General features: G+C 43.5%; 2 protein-coding genes across 2 annotated transcripts in view; one reads left to right on the top strand and one right to left on the bottom strand.

Moving 5' to 3' along the window:
- LOC145403539 (proteasome assembly chaperone 1-like) overlaps positions 1–9,792 on the bottom strand; it is a 79,392-nt gene extending 69,600 nt beyond the window's left edge. The window contains exon 1 of the mRNA XM_080275211.1: positions 9,725–9,792. Coding sequence (XP_080131337.1) covers positions 9,725–9,726 — 2 coding nt within the window. The 5' untranslated portion in view covers positions 9,727–9,792. The remainder of the gene's footprint in view (positions 1–9,724) is intronic.
- On the top strand, positions 9,608–17,149 carry LOC145403538 (uncharacterized). The gene is made up of 7 exons (XM_080275209.1): positions 9,608–9,707; positions 11,135–11,430; positions 11,569–11,628; positions 12,289–12,385; positions 13,521–13,626; positions 15,343–15,468; positions 16,195–17,149. The coding sequence occupies exons 1-7, from the start codon at positions 9,608–9,610 to the stop codon at positions 17,036–17,038; spliced, it is 1,629 nt and encodes a 542-aa protein (XP_080131335.1). The 3' UTR covers positions 17,039–17,149.
- Positions 17,150–17,681: the final 532 nt, after the last annotated feature.

Here is a 17,681-nt window from a genome sequence, read left to right as displayed (position 1 = left end):
GGGAGAACGGACAGATCCTCACCGCACCACACCGCACAAGGGTCAACTGCGCAATGCAATCAGTGACATCCGCAGCAGGGCCCGACAGCAGAGCTGGTTTACCCCTGCCACATCATAACAGACCCATCCCCAAAATAAATAAATAACTCGTCTGTGAATACCGTAGCAAGAAAGCAATGGCCTGTGAATAGCAAGACTAAAAGAAAAAAAAATCGCCTGTGAATAGCAAGAAAAAAACACTTGGGATTGGCTTGTGATTTTTTTTTAGACACAGTGGGATTCTCTCGGGTCAATAAAATCCCGTATGGATAGCGTGAATAAAATGTCTAAAGTATGTGTCGCAGCTCAGGGGAAAAAAAAAACATTTCACGACGATGATGTCTTTATTATTGCTACATTCAAGTGATTTTATTCAGCTTAGGCTCCTTCGATCGACGCCGAATAAAATCTCTCTCTCTCTCTCTCTCTCTCTCTCTCTCTCTCTCTCTCTCTCTCTCTCTCTCTCTCTCTATGAGAGCGGAGTTGTTTGTTTGTTTGTCCTTCAATCACGCCCAGACCAAGGGCCAGATGCCCGCAGACCCATATATATTTTGAATTAGGGTGACCCAAAGATGGTTTTAAACGGGTCAAAATTCTGACTAGGTCATTTGAGGTCACAGGCAGAGTGTACCCGGGCAATGCCGCATGGAGACTCACATGGCCTCCAGCTCGGACAAAGGCTATATGAGGTTGACCTCCGAGGTAATCTGAGTGTAATGGGGTCTATAAAAAGGCACGCGTTAGAACGACTGAACCCAGCAGCCCAATTTATGGCATGGAGACTCACTTGGCCTCCAGTTTGGACTAGACTATGCGAGGTTGACCTCCGAGGTCATTTGACGTCACCAGTCGGAGGGCATTTGAGGTCACCGGTATACTGCGCGTTAGTCTGCGAAAACTGAAATAGAAAGTTCCTGGACCACTTATAATCCCTCTTCAAAAACATAAGAGGTTCATGGTCTTTCTGGAGTAGAAAGAAAGATTGAACTAGAACGAATAGGATTAGAGTGATCGCCTTTTTGATCCGGCAACGCCGGGTACCCCTGCCAGTCGTTTACAATTCTTCCACCTCAACTTGGCCGGATTTTTCGCCCTTTTGCAGCTTATTACACATAAACCAGTGCCTGATAGACAAATTACGAGTACCTCCTTTTCATACCACTCTTTTATGACTAAAGCATCAAATTCCAGAGCTAATCTAACGTTACAACCCATCGTTAAAGATGGAGAGATGGCAATTTTAGTCCAGGTTAAAGTAAAAAGAGTATAGTAGCAGCAATAATAATCTACAATGTATTCAGCTAAAGTGAGGAGGTTAATACAGAAGTAAAATAGACTTGATTGTACTATTACCACTTCAGAATAATTCTCCATATGTATTTCCTCCTCTCATAATTTCCAAAAATAAATAGCTGTATCTACCCCTCTCATGGTCGGGACAACTCTAGCATTCGGTTTCATCTGACGTCAGACGACCTTATTCAACTGAGCTCCCCCTTGGGAGGGGTGGAAAGGATACAAATACTTCGTAAGCGGCGATTAAAGGAACCTTCATTTTCCCTCTTATCCTATCAGGTAAGACACTTGGTTTAATGGCATGAATAGTTTAAGGATCTCCCATTGATGTCAACCCTTCCTACTTTCCTGGTTCAAGCCTTTCAACCAACTGACCTTTCAAATTACTTGATCGTCAAGCCGCTTCACCGTCAAGTCCGCTTCATCACCGAGTCCGCTTCATTGCCAGGTCCACTTCATCACCAGGTCCACTTCATTGCCAGGTCCATTTTATTGCCAAGTCCACTTCATCGCCGGGTCCCCTTCATTGCCAGGTCCACTTCATTCCCATGTCCACTACACTGCCAGGTTCTTTTCATTGCCAGGTCCGCTTCATTGCCAGGTCCACTTCATTGCCAGGTTTGCTTCATTGCCATGTCCGCTTCAATGCCAGGTTCACTTCATTGCCAGGTCCACTTCATCACCAGGTCCACTTCATTGCCAGGTCTGCTTCAGTGCCATGTCTGCTTCAGTGCCATGTCTGCTTCAGTGCCAGGTCCACTTCATTGCCAGGTCCACTTCATCACCAGGTCCACTTCATTGCCAGGTCCACTTCATTGCCAGGTCCACTTCATTGCCAGGTCCGTTTCATTGCCAGGTCCACTTCATTGCCAGGTCCGCTTCATTGTCAGGCCCACTTCATTGCCAGGTTTGCTTCATCACCAGGTCCGCTTCATTGCCAGGTCCACAACATTGCCAGGTCCGCTTCACTGTCAGGTCCACTTCATTGCCGGGTCCGCTTTTTTGCCAGGTCCACTTCATTGCCAGGTCCACTTCATTGCCAGGTCCGCTTCATTGCCAGGTCCACTTCATTGCCAGGTCCGCTTCATTGTCAGGCCCACTTCATTGCCAGGTTTGCTTCATCACCAGGTCCGCTTCATTGCCAGGTCCACAACATTGCCAGGTCCGCTTCACTGTCAGGTCCACTTCATTGCCAGGTCCGCTTTAGCGCCAGGTCCACTTCCTCATTAGGTCCGCCTCACTTCCAGGTTCACTTCATCGCCAGGTTCGTTTCATCGCCAGGTTCGTTTCATTGCCAAGTCCGCTTCATCGCCAGGTATGCTTGATCACCAGGTCCACTTCATCGTCAGGTTCACTTCATTGCCAGGTTCGCTTCATTGCCAAGTCCACTTCATTACCATGTCAGCAGCAACATCAAGACCGCTTCAATGCTATGACTGTTTCGGTGCCAATACCGCTTCAACGTCAAGACAGCTTCAACATCATGACAGCTTCAATGCTAAGACCGGCCGCTTCAATGCAAAAGACCGTGTCAATTATGAAGCCACTTCTACATCTTCCCCGTTTCTGTTTCACTGTTAGATATACTCGTATATCTTTGCTTTGAGTTAGTGTCATATGGTTTTCGAAACCTGGTGATAGGAATCCATATATTCATTTCAATTCGTTATTTAGCTAAGAGAGTCGTACAAGCTTGAAAATGTCTCCTAGAACCCCATTATGGGGTTCTAATCCAGCTAAAGCCAGATGATTTTATTCAACTAGAAATTAGTTACGATAGTTTGAATAAAAAATTATGCGTTCACATGGACGCGTACGAGCACGACCTAGCACACACACACACACACACACACACACACACACGCAAGTCGAGCAAGTCGAACCATATGAAACACTTATGCAGCGCCTAAATCCCACATTCCGACCTTCAAGGCGTACAACTTTACTTCATATCTAATTTTCCAAGTTCGAACAGTCTATCCGAAGACGATGAAAATCGTCTGGAGTATAATTAAAAAAAAAGTTTTTGAATTTAAGGGGTTAGTGTGTGCTTTTGCGGGAACAAATGGAAAAATTCTGTACTCCTTTCCTTGTCCTTCCTGCATAGGTAGATCATAGTTACGACATAAAATTCCACTGTTTGTTCGTGAATGTCAACCTATGATGAAGGATCTTGAAATATTGTAGGTCTTATTTCTGTATCCATGGTCAGAGAAATGGTATGCTGTAAGAAATAATGCGAGTCTGATCCCATGCTGGGTAAGGAACAGTTTGATACTTTAATTATAATTTCTTTAAAGCTATTTATTAATTTCCACAAAACCCACCAACGTAAAGTAACAAAAACTTAAGCCATTATACCAGTCCTAAGTGAGACATCCCTATGGACGGTATTAACACCAAAGTGGTGAGATGTAAAGGTGTGGGTCACACACAGAATTGCTGAACCTAAGAGAAGACTGTCAAATATATGCCCACACTCGGGACACACACACACACACACACACACACACACACACACACACACGCTTACACATGTATGCATTTGTATGTATTGTCTCTATATATGTTCATTAAATTAAATATGTATTGCTGCTGTAATAATAACAGAAACACTGATCAAGTTGCAGTGTACCCTCCAGTAGGTTCTGGGTCTTCGAAAATAAAAGGTCCCACGACTACTTTTAGTGACTACTGCACAATACGTGCGTGTAGGCAGGCATGTATTATACAGAGGGGTGTGGGCTGCTTTATGGGGGTGTGGACTGGCACAGAAAGGATGGCAGTAGTTTATGTGAATACCTTACAGTGGTTGAAGATATATCTGAAATCCTAGAACGATGTTGAGAGTTACAGAAAATTTATTATTTTATTTGAGCAATCGTTTCTATTCAAGTAATGAAAGAGAACTCAAGACTCAGAGCCTGCAAAATCTTTCCTCTTCAAAGAGACCTGAACAAAGGGAAAGCCAGATCCATAATTCGTTCATATCGACGTGCCTGGACACAGCATACAAGCCGGTAGGAGTAAGACGGCAAACTGAAGTAACATTCTCGCAAAACCCGGGGCAATAACGGGTCAAATAGTCCCTTTGCTTCGGGATCCTAAACCTCACAGGGGATAAATGAACGGCTTTCATGGTCCCTCAGTTTACAGTAGAAAGTCGACTCATCCATAAACAAAATTACAAAAAGTAGTTAAACTCGCACGATGCCATTTAAGGGAGGCACTGGAGACCTAAATAATCTCACAAACCCACAAAGATCATAACTACTGTAGTTGAGACATAAGGATGTCTAACCTTTCACTGTGAGAAGTACCGTGGCTATCACATAAACTGCTTAATATATCGCTTTATGATAGCAAGAATAAAATAAATAATGCGTCATGTAGTGAAGATGATGATGATTGCTTCTAAACCTTTCACAGCGACTTGTCTCCCGAAACTCGAATAAAACTGTTCGACATCATCGTACCGAAAGAGTTATTTTCCTCAGTGTGATGAAGTCTTTTATACGACTACCATCAGACGAGTAGTATACAGCCCTCAGACACCCTTTTTTAATATAAGAAATTGTGTTACTGATGTCGCCAGACGATTTTGCTGGGCTTTAGGAACCCCTCATAATAGAGACTAACTAAACATGGCAAAAGTTGCAATATCTCTCTTCCTTCTTTTTTTCCTTTTTTTTTTTTTTTTTAGCATTTTCTCTCGTTTCTAAGTACCTAACGAGTTTTTGCACTACACGTTCATATGTTACCATGTTATTTCTGTGTGGCTATCTGGGTGACTCGAGGGTGTGAGTGTGAGTGGGTGTGGGTATGGGTGTGGGCGAGTAAGTGGATCTAGATGAAATGAGAGTGGGTGTGGGTGTGGGTGTGAATGGATGTAGGTGCGTGTGAGCGGGTTTGGGTGCGTGTGAGTGGGTGTGGGTGCGTGAGTGGGTGTAGGTGTGGGTGCATGAGTGTGTGGGTGCGTGTGAGTGTGTGTGGGTGCGTGGGTGCGTGAGTGCTTGTTAATGGGTGTGGGTGAATGTGGGTGGGCATGGGTGAGTATAGTCGTAAGTGGTAGTGGATGAGTGGGTATGGGCGTGGGCGAGTGCGAGCGTGAATGGATGCCTGTCAGTGGGTGTGGGGTTCAGTGAGTGTGAGCGAGTGTGGGTGATTGTGAAAGGGTGTGGTTGAGTGTGAAAGGGTGTGGATGAATGTGAGTAGGTAAGGGTGATCAAGTCAGTATGGGTGTGTGTGAATGTGTCTGGGTACAGTATGTGTGACTGTGTGTCACTGCGTGTGAATAAATGCCGGCGTGACTGGAAGTGCATAAATGCTGTCAAGTATGGTCGACTGTGTGTGTGTGTGTGTGTGTGTGTGTAATTCACCGGGTCAGGATCACTTTGATGGTCGTGATCGTCAGCTTTTACCCTCCCGGAAGGGAGCTGAGAGCTCATATAGTCCGATCTAAGGGCAAGGCTGTGACCTTCACACACGCACACACCCGTCCTCTTGCTCAAGGGGGACAGTAACCACCCACTTCGTCAGTGAAACTTTTCGCAACCTGAGCGAGACGCGAACTCCCGTCCACCAGTTGGCAAGCGAGAGCGTTACCACTGCACCAGCGAGCAGTGTGTGTGTGTGTGTGTGTGTGTGTGTGTGTGTAATTCACCGAGTCGGTCAGGATCACGTGATGGTTGTGATCATCTGCTTTTTACCCTCCCGGAAGAGAGCTGAGATGAGCGCATATAGTCCAATCTAAGGGCAATAAAATACCCGCCGCCGCCGGACCGCCCACCCCGCCACCCCCTACCCCACCACCGAGCCGCTACCACACCACCACCCCAGGAGGACACCACGGTGGGGCTAGTGACCCGGAACAAGAGGATCACCGGGACACTACTGTCCTGAGTCCCTCTTCCCCGCAACTATCCCAACACCAGGTAAGCAGGAAGAGACAACGACTCTGCGAGCAGGACAGCTGTCACCAGAATCGGGGTGGGACTAAACTAGATTCAGTCCCAGGTAACACCGCGTTCACGGCCACTGTACGTGACGGGGAAGGAGCGGCCACTGTACGCCCTTCAGTTACCTCCCGAAGGGCAGGCAGGCCCAAGGCTACGGCCAAAGTACGTACCAGGGTAGACAGACCCACGGCTACGGCCTCAGTACGTACCGTAGAGGGCGCGGCCTCTGTGCACCCCTCTCCTGCCTTTCTCTCCTACGGGAGCAACACCGCGTTCACGACCACTGTACGTGACGGGGAAGGAGCGGCCACTGTACGCCCTTCAGTTGCTTCCCAAATGGCAGGCAGGCTTACGGCTACGGCCAAAGTACGTACCAGGGTAGATAGACCCTCGGCTTCGGCCACAGTACGTACTGGAGAGGGGGCGGCCTCTGTGCACCTCTCCTGCTTTTCTCTCCTACGGGAGCAACACCACGTTCACGGCCACTGTACGTGACGGGGAAGGAGTGACCACTGTACAGCCTTCAGTTGCTTCCCTAAGGGTAGACAAGCTCCCGGCTACGGCCAAAGTACGTACCAGGGTAGATAGACCCTCGGCTACGGTCTCAGTACGTACTGGAGAGGGCGCGGCCCCTCTCCTGCTTTTCCCTCCCACGGGCCACTGTACGTGACGGGGAAGGAGCGGCCATTGTACGCCCTTCACTCGTGATTCCAAAGGCCCTCCCTACGCAGGAAGTCCCTTGCGCGGCCGACCCTTTCCCTCTCGGCTGCGTGGGACGCCCTTCGTCCCCTTCCGGGAATGTTGCCCCGGAGGTGCTGCCAGAGTGGTGGCGTGGCTCGATACAAGTCATACCACCTACCCCTGGGAAATCCCTGTCCCTGCCGGACATCCGAAGGAGACGGTGCCGCAGCTCACCCCTGTCGGCGCCTCCCTCCACAGGCGACCGCAGTCCCAGGCCCGACCAGCAGCCCCCAGGTCCGGGCAACCCAGGCTCTCTCTCTCCACGGAGCCAGAGGCCCAGAGGCGACAGGCCCGCCTCCTACAGCTGTTTGGCCCCAGTCCCGAGGGCCACCTCTCAGGTCGAGGCCCCCAGACCGGAGGGCCTCCCTGCACCCCACCGACGAGGCTACAGTACGAGGGCCTCCTCCCAGGTCGAGGCCCCCAGTCAGGAAGGCCTCCCTTCACTCCACCGACGACCAGAACCCGGGCAGTGACTCCCCTGCGGGCAGTGAATTGTCCCCTGCAGGAAGGCTCTCCGTAGGGCCTCCCCCTCACGCCCGGACGCCGTAGTGAATTATACCCAAGAAACAAGGGTAAATAGTGGCATTAACGCCCCTTGTGTCGTGAACAGTCGAGACGGGAATGTAACAGTGAACAGTGACAAAGTGAGGGCCAGAACAATACCAGTGACAAAGTTACCAATAACCTACTAAGGCCCGATACCCGGGAGAATAGGAAATAGCCTAAATCCCAGACAAAAGAACTTATAGAAATCGGGGACCAAGACTAGGGTGCGTGGGAGAATTAAAAGTCTATGAATAAGTGTCGTCGCGACTGACTCCATCAAGTGTCGCGACCCGCACCCTATCCAGTTATAGTAATATTCACCCCACTAACTCTTGGCCCTGTCCATCCCTAGTGCATCGGACTCAAATTATATAACACCAATTCTGCTCATCTACGAAATACGGGTATCACGATATTGTAATTAATTACCTAAGGTAATTGAAGAATACTGTGTCTCAAGTGTAACTGTCAACCTTGGTGTTAAAGGTTAACTGTGTCCCTGTCTACTGTATATCCAATACCTCTCTGTTTTATATTGTAACGGTGTAGGAATTAAGACAATAGATGTGTTACGGTGTACTGCCTGGTTTTTATGTCCTGTTCCTTTGTGGATGCTTTACTTCCGGTCCGGAAAGAGGACCCCGCTCAGTCGCTGGTGTTCTTAGAACGAGAAGTCGGACTAAAAACACCCAGCATAACAGGCAAAGCCTTGACCTTCACACTCGCACACACCTGTCCCTTTGCTCCAAGGGGACAGTAACCACCCGCATCGTCAGTGAAACTTTTCGCATCCCGAGCGAGGCGCAAACCCCCGTCTTGGCAGATGCTAAGCGACAGCGTTACCACTGAGCCGGCGAGAGGTGTGTGTGTGTGTGTGTGTGTGTGTGTGTGTGTGTGTGTGTGTGTGTGTGTGTGTGTGTGTGAATAAACTCATGAACTCTTACAGATTTTCTGCAATGTCCTCAGTTACCCAAATGGAGAAAATGTTGACTCAAGTTTAAAGAAGTGAAGATGATTGCTAGTGGATGGAGCTGAATAGCAGCTGGGTCTGGGATGGTTAAGGAGGGAAGTGGACGGGAGCTGGTAGAAAAATGGAAAATAAGAAGGATGCCAAATAAAGTCGATCAGTTTCTTATACTCTCGCAATTTTGCCATCTTTTCACGGGACTATTGGAATTTTTGTCAGTCTTTGCATACAATTCTTTCTCTCCACCAGATTACATTGCTCTACTATGCAGTCTCTACAACCAATTTAGCGATACAGTATGAATTCTTTTCGTTTTGAGTTCACCACTCCTCTCATCGTTCCTCTCACTGCCATGCTTACTGCTACCTCAGAGGGGATTGACCAATGATGTGAATTCCGATAAAGCTTTCCACATAAGCTCTTCTGGATGAAACTGCAAAAGTATGAGACCCATACACTAAGATAAAGAAATAACGTTAAATCAGGGATAAATTAACGAACGCTGTTACTGTGGTTTACAACATTTCAAACTGAAACAGTCTCCTAGGTAACTTTATCATACATTGTATTGTTAATTTCTCATAACCAAAGTATGTGTTTAATTCATAATAGCCCATTATTTTCATAAAAAGAAATATGAAAACTGATACGCATTACCGTTCATGCCAAGCATCATCCACTCATTGCACTCTACAACTACAATATCGATCATAATAATGTACTACTTCAGTAACTTTTTATATAAGTTGCCTGAATTAATGAGAGTGAAAGTACTGTAGAGGTATGGGCAAAGGTGACCTCAACTACTCACCGCCTAAGCGTCGCATTGGCTCCGTCGTCTGCACTTTCGGTCGTCGACCCACACAACCACCGAACCCAACTAGGAACCCAATGTCTAAAATATTTCCTTTCCTTTCAAAAATAAAAATATTATAAAAAATCGATATGGATGTGATAAAAACTGTAGAAATATATAAAGTCAATTTTTATATCTGCTCCAAAATTTATGATGATACATGAATCAAGTATGAAACTATCGACACTTGGCAAACAGCTGATTATGGCAGTCTTCCTACTAAACCACTGCAAGTTTAATGGCTGTGGATTGTCATTTCCCAACCTACTAGAGCTTATTCAACACATCGAGGACACACATATAGGTACAGTGAATACTTACATGCATGGAGATGGTCAGTGAGTAGCCTTGGGGAGTAAGGAAGGAGAATTATGTTGATTGCCCCTCCCGTACCGTCTCGCTTCTGGATTTGTTTACATTTGATGACTCAGAAATGGGTTACGCCCCTGTTAGTGCGTAGCTAACAATTGCGACTTATGATGGAATTATGGTTATGGTAGTCATTATTTGTATCGCACCTTCAAATAATCTGTGTAGGACGCGTGAAGAAGCCTCTGAATGTTATTATTTCAATCTAGAATTAATTTTGTGCCTAATTACGACTGATAGTGTTGTGAGTAATAGCCCTGATGAGTAACAAGTATTTCCTAGGTTGTTTGGGCTCTTAGCTGTTTGTTAACTGAATATGTATTTACATATAAATGTATGCTTATAGTATAGTGTTCACTCTATAGCTCAACTGACTGAATATGTGGGAGATTACAAAATATAAATGAGGGTTCAGGTAGAAACCTATGGTGTTGGTTAATGTACAGTATCATGTCAGATATTTTCAGCATCACATTCCATTGTACTTGATAATATGATGTTCTCACATTTTATTTTGAGCACCACAATTGAATATGGTTGACAGTTTCCTGTAATAGCTACAATGTATCTAGAAAACTTTCATTATGACTAATAATAACTATAAACTTAAAAAATATATTGATTTTTTTATAGATGATTTTTTTTTTTTTTTTTAAGCTATACACTAGGATTATTACCGAGCTTGATGATTACAGAATAGCTACCGGTATAGCTAAAACTTTTGTTGTCATAGACACTTGTCAGTGCTTTGGGGCATTATCAGATTTTTCTAAATACTACTAGCTACCTGAACAGAAAGTTTCCTGTCACCCTACGCAGAAAGCCTTCCCAATTGTTTTAGGCCTGTCATATGCAAGGTCTATGTGCCATACTGTATACCGGTATCATAATTTCTGATGCTGTGCTTTGCATCTCGAGAACCCTTGACAGGGGATGGCTGTTTCAGAACTGCTTGTAGGGAACATGTGTCGTGAAGTATTTCTCTCATCCTTGATCACTCCACTACCTTTTCCCTCTCCTTCACTGATGTACTGTACTGTGGTACTTTTTTGTCCTACAGTACGGTACAAATGATCTTTCAACATTCCCCATAGTCTCTTTCTGTGACCGTTTGTTGGTGCCCTATCTGTGTGCAATTTGGCAGATACAGGAGCATCTCAGCGAGCAGCTTTATATGTCTCTAACTGATGACTTTGGACGTGATTTCCACTACCATAGACATTAGCAACTAGTGAAACCTGGAATGAGGTGGAGAGTTGGCGGAGGGGGCAGAGTGTTGTGGAAAGAGGGGTTGGTACTGAGTAGGGAGCAGAAATGCCTCAAGGTCCTTATATTTAATTACCCTGTTGTGTGTGACAACAGAAACCCTGATAGACCCAGCCAAGGAAGCAGTGCAGGAGACGCAGCAGCCGTCATGCCTGCCACTGTCCTCAGTGCTGCGGTTCTTCAGTCCTACTGCTCCCAGAGCCACACCACGCAAGCATCTCCTCACCTCCAGGGCCCATAGTGGCCCCCAGGCTAAGATAGCCAAACTGTCACACACAAAGAGCTTCTCAGGATCATATGGCAAGGGTGGCAGCAAGTCTCCCCCACCACCCACTCCAGCCACCACAACACCCTCACCACCCACAGCATCACCACTCACCATAACTGCCAAGGTTAGTAGCTGAGGTCAACATAGTTTTTGTTTTGTTAATCTTTTCAGTTTAATGATGCATTTTTTATTTTGTTTCTGCTTTCTGAGGATGATTTTATTCACCATAGAAAAGTTTTTGAACCGGAGGGGTTAGATATAGCCTTCATTGACCCCTTCACTGCAAGATGTCTCCCCTAGGATGAATACAGTAAAATCGTCTGTTGGTAGTAAGAATAAAATATATAAAAGTTCATCTTGGAGTGAAGGGGTTAAAGCTTCTTGGTTCTGTAGGGAGCAGAAGAGAGTTACTGAGCTTTATGAATCTGGTTTATACATTACCTCACTATGGTCAGTATCTGAAGTGGCCTGAGGTTGTTGCCATACAGTATGATGTTTATCACATTTTAATTATTTTTGCAGGTTATAACCAGTTACATGTGCTTATCATACAGTATGTATATACTGTATATATACTGTACTATTAAAGGTTTAATAAAGTTTTTAACATGTAGCTTGTTGTAAAAGTGATCTTGGTTGTTTTGAATACTAAAATTTGCATTTGAGTATTGGAGAATAAATCTATATAGTATGCAATACAGAACCTGTTTGATGCAGCAGTTAGGCAGCTACACTGGCTGTACTTTATGAATTGTCCAACTTATGCATCCGAAATATGGCAGATTGTAAGTTTAAGTAAATCTAATTATCCAAAATACTTCTGTGCAAGGTAAGCAAAAAATATAAAAACAAAACAGCAGCAACAAAGGGCCAAATTTATGGAGTGTTGGTAAAGGTAAATACAGAAAAGGAATCATAACCATAGAACAGGATAAAGAGAGGGGAAAGAGGCGTTGAAGGCTGAACCACTGACTACTTCTAGACTGGCGGTGGTGGTGGAGGTGGAGGCTCCAGTATAGGGACTCCCTCCTCCACGCGTGAGAGCACCCCTGTCAGCGCAGTCAGTAACAGCCCTCCAGGTCAGTTGACGGCCATGCACATGCACCATAAAATCTGGTGCATGTGTAATATGCTGGGCGGGGATGGTGGTTTGGCCTGCATCTGTGCTAAACTAAATTACTAAACTATACCTAGGACTTTGACTTTCATGTTTGATTTTTCCTTAGGATTATAGAAGTCAGTAACGTAACTTATGGTAATTCTTGTAGATAATGAATCGTAAAACTCTTTAGTATAGAAAGAAGAGTACAGTTTCCTCTTTATGACAGCTTTCTGTCATGTGATATACGAGCTTATGTGTACTTGCAGTATAAGTTGCCTGTATCATTTTATTGTTTTATGTTTAGATACAGGTCCTCTATGCAGTATTACAGGAAACTTCCTTCTGGTATCCAGCGTAAAGTAGGCCAGAGTGTGACTAGTGTATGCCGTATCTATTAATTAATTTATGCTAAAAATCAGAGCAAAGAAATCAGCTGGGATGTCACAGAGAGTAAGCACCATAATGAGATTTGATTGATTAAATTAGCTTCTGGTAATCTAGGGAGCACAACATCAAAGGTCAATGCTGCTGCAGTGACTGTTTGAAATGATTTATCACTTACGACAACTTCTGCACGGTGAGCTTCCACCAGTGGCACAGTACTAAAAACTTCAAATTTGCAGCTTAGTGAAATATGATGGTTGACTGTCACGTTTTACCTCACTGGTCTCATTGTATCATATTTTCCGTATCACTTATTGTTTTTTTTTAATAGTCTGAGGATATATGGAATTATTAGTAGCTAAAACACCATACATTTGCCGTTAATGATTATACCGGTACTATTCTGTTATTATTATAGCTGGTTGGAGCATGGAAGAATATAGAGAAGGGACCTTGTAAAGTAGTAATAGTACAGCTGGCTGGAGCATGAAAGAACACTGTATGGGGAAGGAACTTTTTAAAAAATTTCCCAGCACTACTTTTTTTTTTTTAACACTCAACTGCCTTAGTTTACACACAAAATGCTGGTAGATTAAGCAATGTCTTGGAATAAATTTTGCATTACATTATTCATTATGGTATTCCTTGATTTTTATGAAGCAGTAAAAGATGTAGCATTAAAAAATAAATCTGCTACTCCTCTTAATGGCCTGACTGGCTTATTACAGTGAGTGATGGGGAGGATGCACTACAGAGTGACAATGAGAACAGCAATGACTCCTGGACCACGCAGGATGAAATACCAGCGGAGGTCATAATTAAAATGGCTAGCAAGTAAGTTATGAAAAATAAGAATTTATGGGTCATGTTTTAGCGCTGCATTGTATAAAAGGACACTGGGTGGTGTAGTGAGTTTAACCAATGGAGTGTGGCAGGGGGGTTGCAAAACAGGCTCTATGGTGTGGCAGGATGACCAGTTGTGACCACTGCAAAATTATTTCAGATGAACATCTTACTCTTGGAACTGGTATTATACATCAACCCGTAATGTCATAATGCTAGTTACAGCTATTGTGGTCGGAAATTTCTCAGTTGGTGGGAAACCAGAAACTATATAAGTGAGACTCATTCCAATCAAATCCTCAGTGAGTTTCCAGTAACAAGTTTGATGTGCTGCTTTTTATAATTTGTTTTATCTTTCCCACTTTTTCCTTAGCCACTGCTGGCCTTGCATTCGATTTTATCATAAAAAACCGAGAGAGAGAGAGAGAGAGAGTGTGTGTGTGTGTGTGTGTGTGTGTGTGTGTGTGTGTGTGTGTGTGTGTGTGTGTGTGTTTGTGTGTGTGTTTTACAGATGTGAGTATTCCTTAGGTGCTAACAGCATGGTGAATTGATCAGAAAGTGCATGAATTTGTTCATGGTAGCTACTGTCATTTTGTTCTGAGTTCATCCTAGAGGGTGGGAATGACATTGATACAATGATTAATGTCCTCATAAAAATTGCGTGATGCTGCTTCTATTAGAAACTTCGTAGTGTGGTGTTAACGATCTTGCTCCTACAAGATAGATTGCATGTCTTTGGAGATGACTTATATGGAGTGAGTCGCATGCCGAGGGTTAAGGCGATCCAACTGGATGTGGACTGTATGGATTTTGATCGTAAGGGTCTCTTTATTTATCTGTCTCTCACAAGCCATTAATCCCATAAGGGTTTGGCTCCAACAAATTACCTCCAAATCAGCCTTTCATGTGCCATCTGGCTGCTCTCTCTTCAGCTTACATATCATCTCTCATATACGAAGTACCTCTCCATTTCACCTCTACCTGACATACGTGGATTCTTAGCGAGTCTCTCATTCCCTTTTGTTTTCACATAGCCAAACCATCTTGGAGTAGGTCTGTTTCTCTTAATGCTTTCAGACACATCCACATCAACACAATAGCACTGCTTTTCTTCTCCGTGTATCTGTCTTTCTCTTCACAGAACTCTACAGTACATGCTCCTCTCAGATAACCTATTTCCACCATTGTGGGTTGGGGTTTACATCTCACATAAAGCCACTCAGGGATGAGTACCTGATTAACCTTTAAGTGCGAACCCAGAGAACTACAGAAATCAGTGCACTTCAGTTGAACACTTACAGAGATATTTTATCGAGGTTATACCAATATTGAGGAATTCTATTTGTTGTTAGAATGGAATTGCATGATATAAAGAAGTATGCTTGGTGTGAGGAGCAACATTGTAATGAGGGTAGATTGGATTATTTGTGAATTATATATTGTGTTGCCATTGAAGTTGAAAAGTGATCCATACTGAACTGTACTGTCAGAAACAAAAGCTCATGTACTGTTGCAGGACATGTCTTTCATTTTCCTCCCTGATGATTCATGTCAAAGCACAACTTCCGTGGGCAGGAAAACATACCAAGCCTCTCTTAGCTTAGAAATATTAGCCAACAGGGGAATGTGAGAAGAGATGGAATGTTCAGTGAACTTTTGTTGGATACTGTACAATGTATTATAACAGTAATTTAATCACTGTTACAGGGGACATTCCAGTAGTGCTGGTGAGGACAAGCCTTATGTCTGCCCTGTGCTGGGTTGCCGGAAGAGATACAAGAACGTCAATGGTATCAAGTATCATGCCAAAAATGCACATAAAAAAGATAGCAAGTGAGTTTTACAATTCCTTTCTTCAGCATTTCCTATCTGCTTTTCAAAGTTAAGCATTACACATGAAGATAAGAATAAGACTACAGTACTTCATTCGCAGATCAGCGAAGTTTTTAATGTACATAGTACTGCATAGTGTTTCTGGTTTTATTGATTACTTTTAACAGTTGTGCTCATAGTTAGTGATTGTATTCTTTGTACAGTATATCATAGTATTATTCACCAACAGAAAATCACTTTAGATAATTTACTTGTGAAATTCTTTGTGACGTGTGAGATCAGGATTGTGAAGAAAGAGTATACTAGTTATATACAGTACAGTAGTTTATTTAACTTGATGATAATGATGATGATGATGTCGATGAAGATGAATTGTAAACTTGCCAGTCAGATAAAATAGAAGACTGGAGATACAGTGATAATCAAGTGCCTTAATCCAGCAGTGTAAATATATAAATGTAGTATTAATACTGCAGACTGTTTAATTCACTCTAGGAGAGGCTGAATACGAGTGTTATATCAAATCTTCATAACCCTTTCACTACAATATGCCTCCCTTAAGACAAATAAAATCTGGATGTATTAAAACATAAAAGTATATCACCAGATCAGAGGGGTTAATTTGTTAATTCCTTAATAATCAGTGGCCTAATGAGTTCTGGTAGAAACAGTCAAATCGCTAAATGTAGGTTTGTATACAGTCTCTGTTTTTGGTTTTGTTGGCAGAGTGAGGAAACCATATCGTTGCTATTGTGGCAAGAGCTACTGCACCAGCCAGTCTCTCAAAAACCACAGCTCTCATTTCCACAAGAATGAAATGCTAACCTCTGTCACCACAAATACGGGAGAAGTTCTGCAAGTCCCTGGCAACCACCATACAGCTAATAACAACAATACTAAAACTACTGTAGTGAGTAGATCAGAAAGTGACGGATCATTGGACACTGCACCAGTGAACAACCCAATCACAGTCACTGGTCAGATCATAAAGGGAGGGTCACCTGTTGCCACTAAAGGGTCAACTACAATATCCAGCATTAACTTGACTGGTCTAGTGGCAGCAAGTGGTGGTAAAATAGCCTTAAAAGCACTCCCAAATGGCCAGTTGTTACTATCACAACCATTAGAAGGAAAATTGGCTGCCTTAGTCAAATCGGAATCCAGTCATGACTTCTTGGATGACGGTAAGAACAGCTTGCTGCAGTTAAAAACAGATGGGCTACAGCAGTTAGAATTAGGGAAGTTGCTACACACAAACTCCAAGTCGTCACAACACCAGCTAGCAGTAACAACATCAACAATTTCTGTGGCCATACCAGCCAGTACCTTCAACAGCCTCAAGAGTCCCCAGCGAACAGGTTTAACGTCAACAGCCATGCTTGCCCGAACCCTCAAGAGTCAGCTCTCCTCAGCTGCCACAGTGCCGTCAGTCCTGGGTGCCTTAGAGAATCAACCTGAGGTTGGTGGTGTAATGGGAGGGCAGGGGGTCATTTTAGGGGTCACCATGGAGGAAGGTACTCTTGTGGATAATGGTGATGGCACACTCTCGGAACTTTCAGTCATTGATTAAGTGTACAGTTTAATATCATGGCAGTTGCTTATTTATGTAAAACTGTGCTCTGCATAAATGTGAATAAACAGAAATTCCAGAATTCAGTCAGTGAAGCTCATACTTGTATTTATGAGTTGAATACGTCATATACGGGATAAGGAATATGCTATTGAACAGTCTTTGGCAGTCTATAAGTGAATACTGACTAATTGACAAACAGAATGTAAATTGCATTAAATTAACGAAGTGAAGTTGATTTGATATTATATTGTCTTTGCATTTCAAGCAAAGCTTTTGTTAGTGTATAATAAATGAACAGCATGTTAGTGCACTATTATATATACTGTATATATATATATATATATATATATGTACTGTATATATATATACACACTCAAACCTCGATTCAAGGGACTAAATGGGGGATCAACTTGCCTCTTACTTGAAAATATCCCTTACTTAAAAATATCCATTGTTTTACCACATATAAAGACAATCTTATTATGAAAGGCAATGATTGTTTCACTTATTTTACTTATTTATATGATTATGAATATTATTTTATGGGTACTGTATAAAGAAACATTACTGTGTATAACCTAGACATTACATATAATTTTTGATTGGTCTTGTCCGTTTGTCAGGTAGAATATGGAGTCAC

This window comes from Coenobita brevimanus, chromosome 61 (assembly GCF_032717465.1).
Source record: "Coenobita brevimanus isolate Jiangsu-jjx chromosome 61, ASM3271746v2, whole genome shotgun sequence".
Lineage (NCBI taxonomy): Eukaryota > Metazoa > Arthropoda > Malacostraca > Decapoda > Coenobitidae > Coenobita > Coenobita brevimanus.
This window is presented reverse-complemented; position numbering and strand designations above follow the sequence as displayed.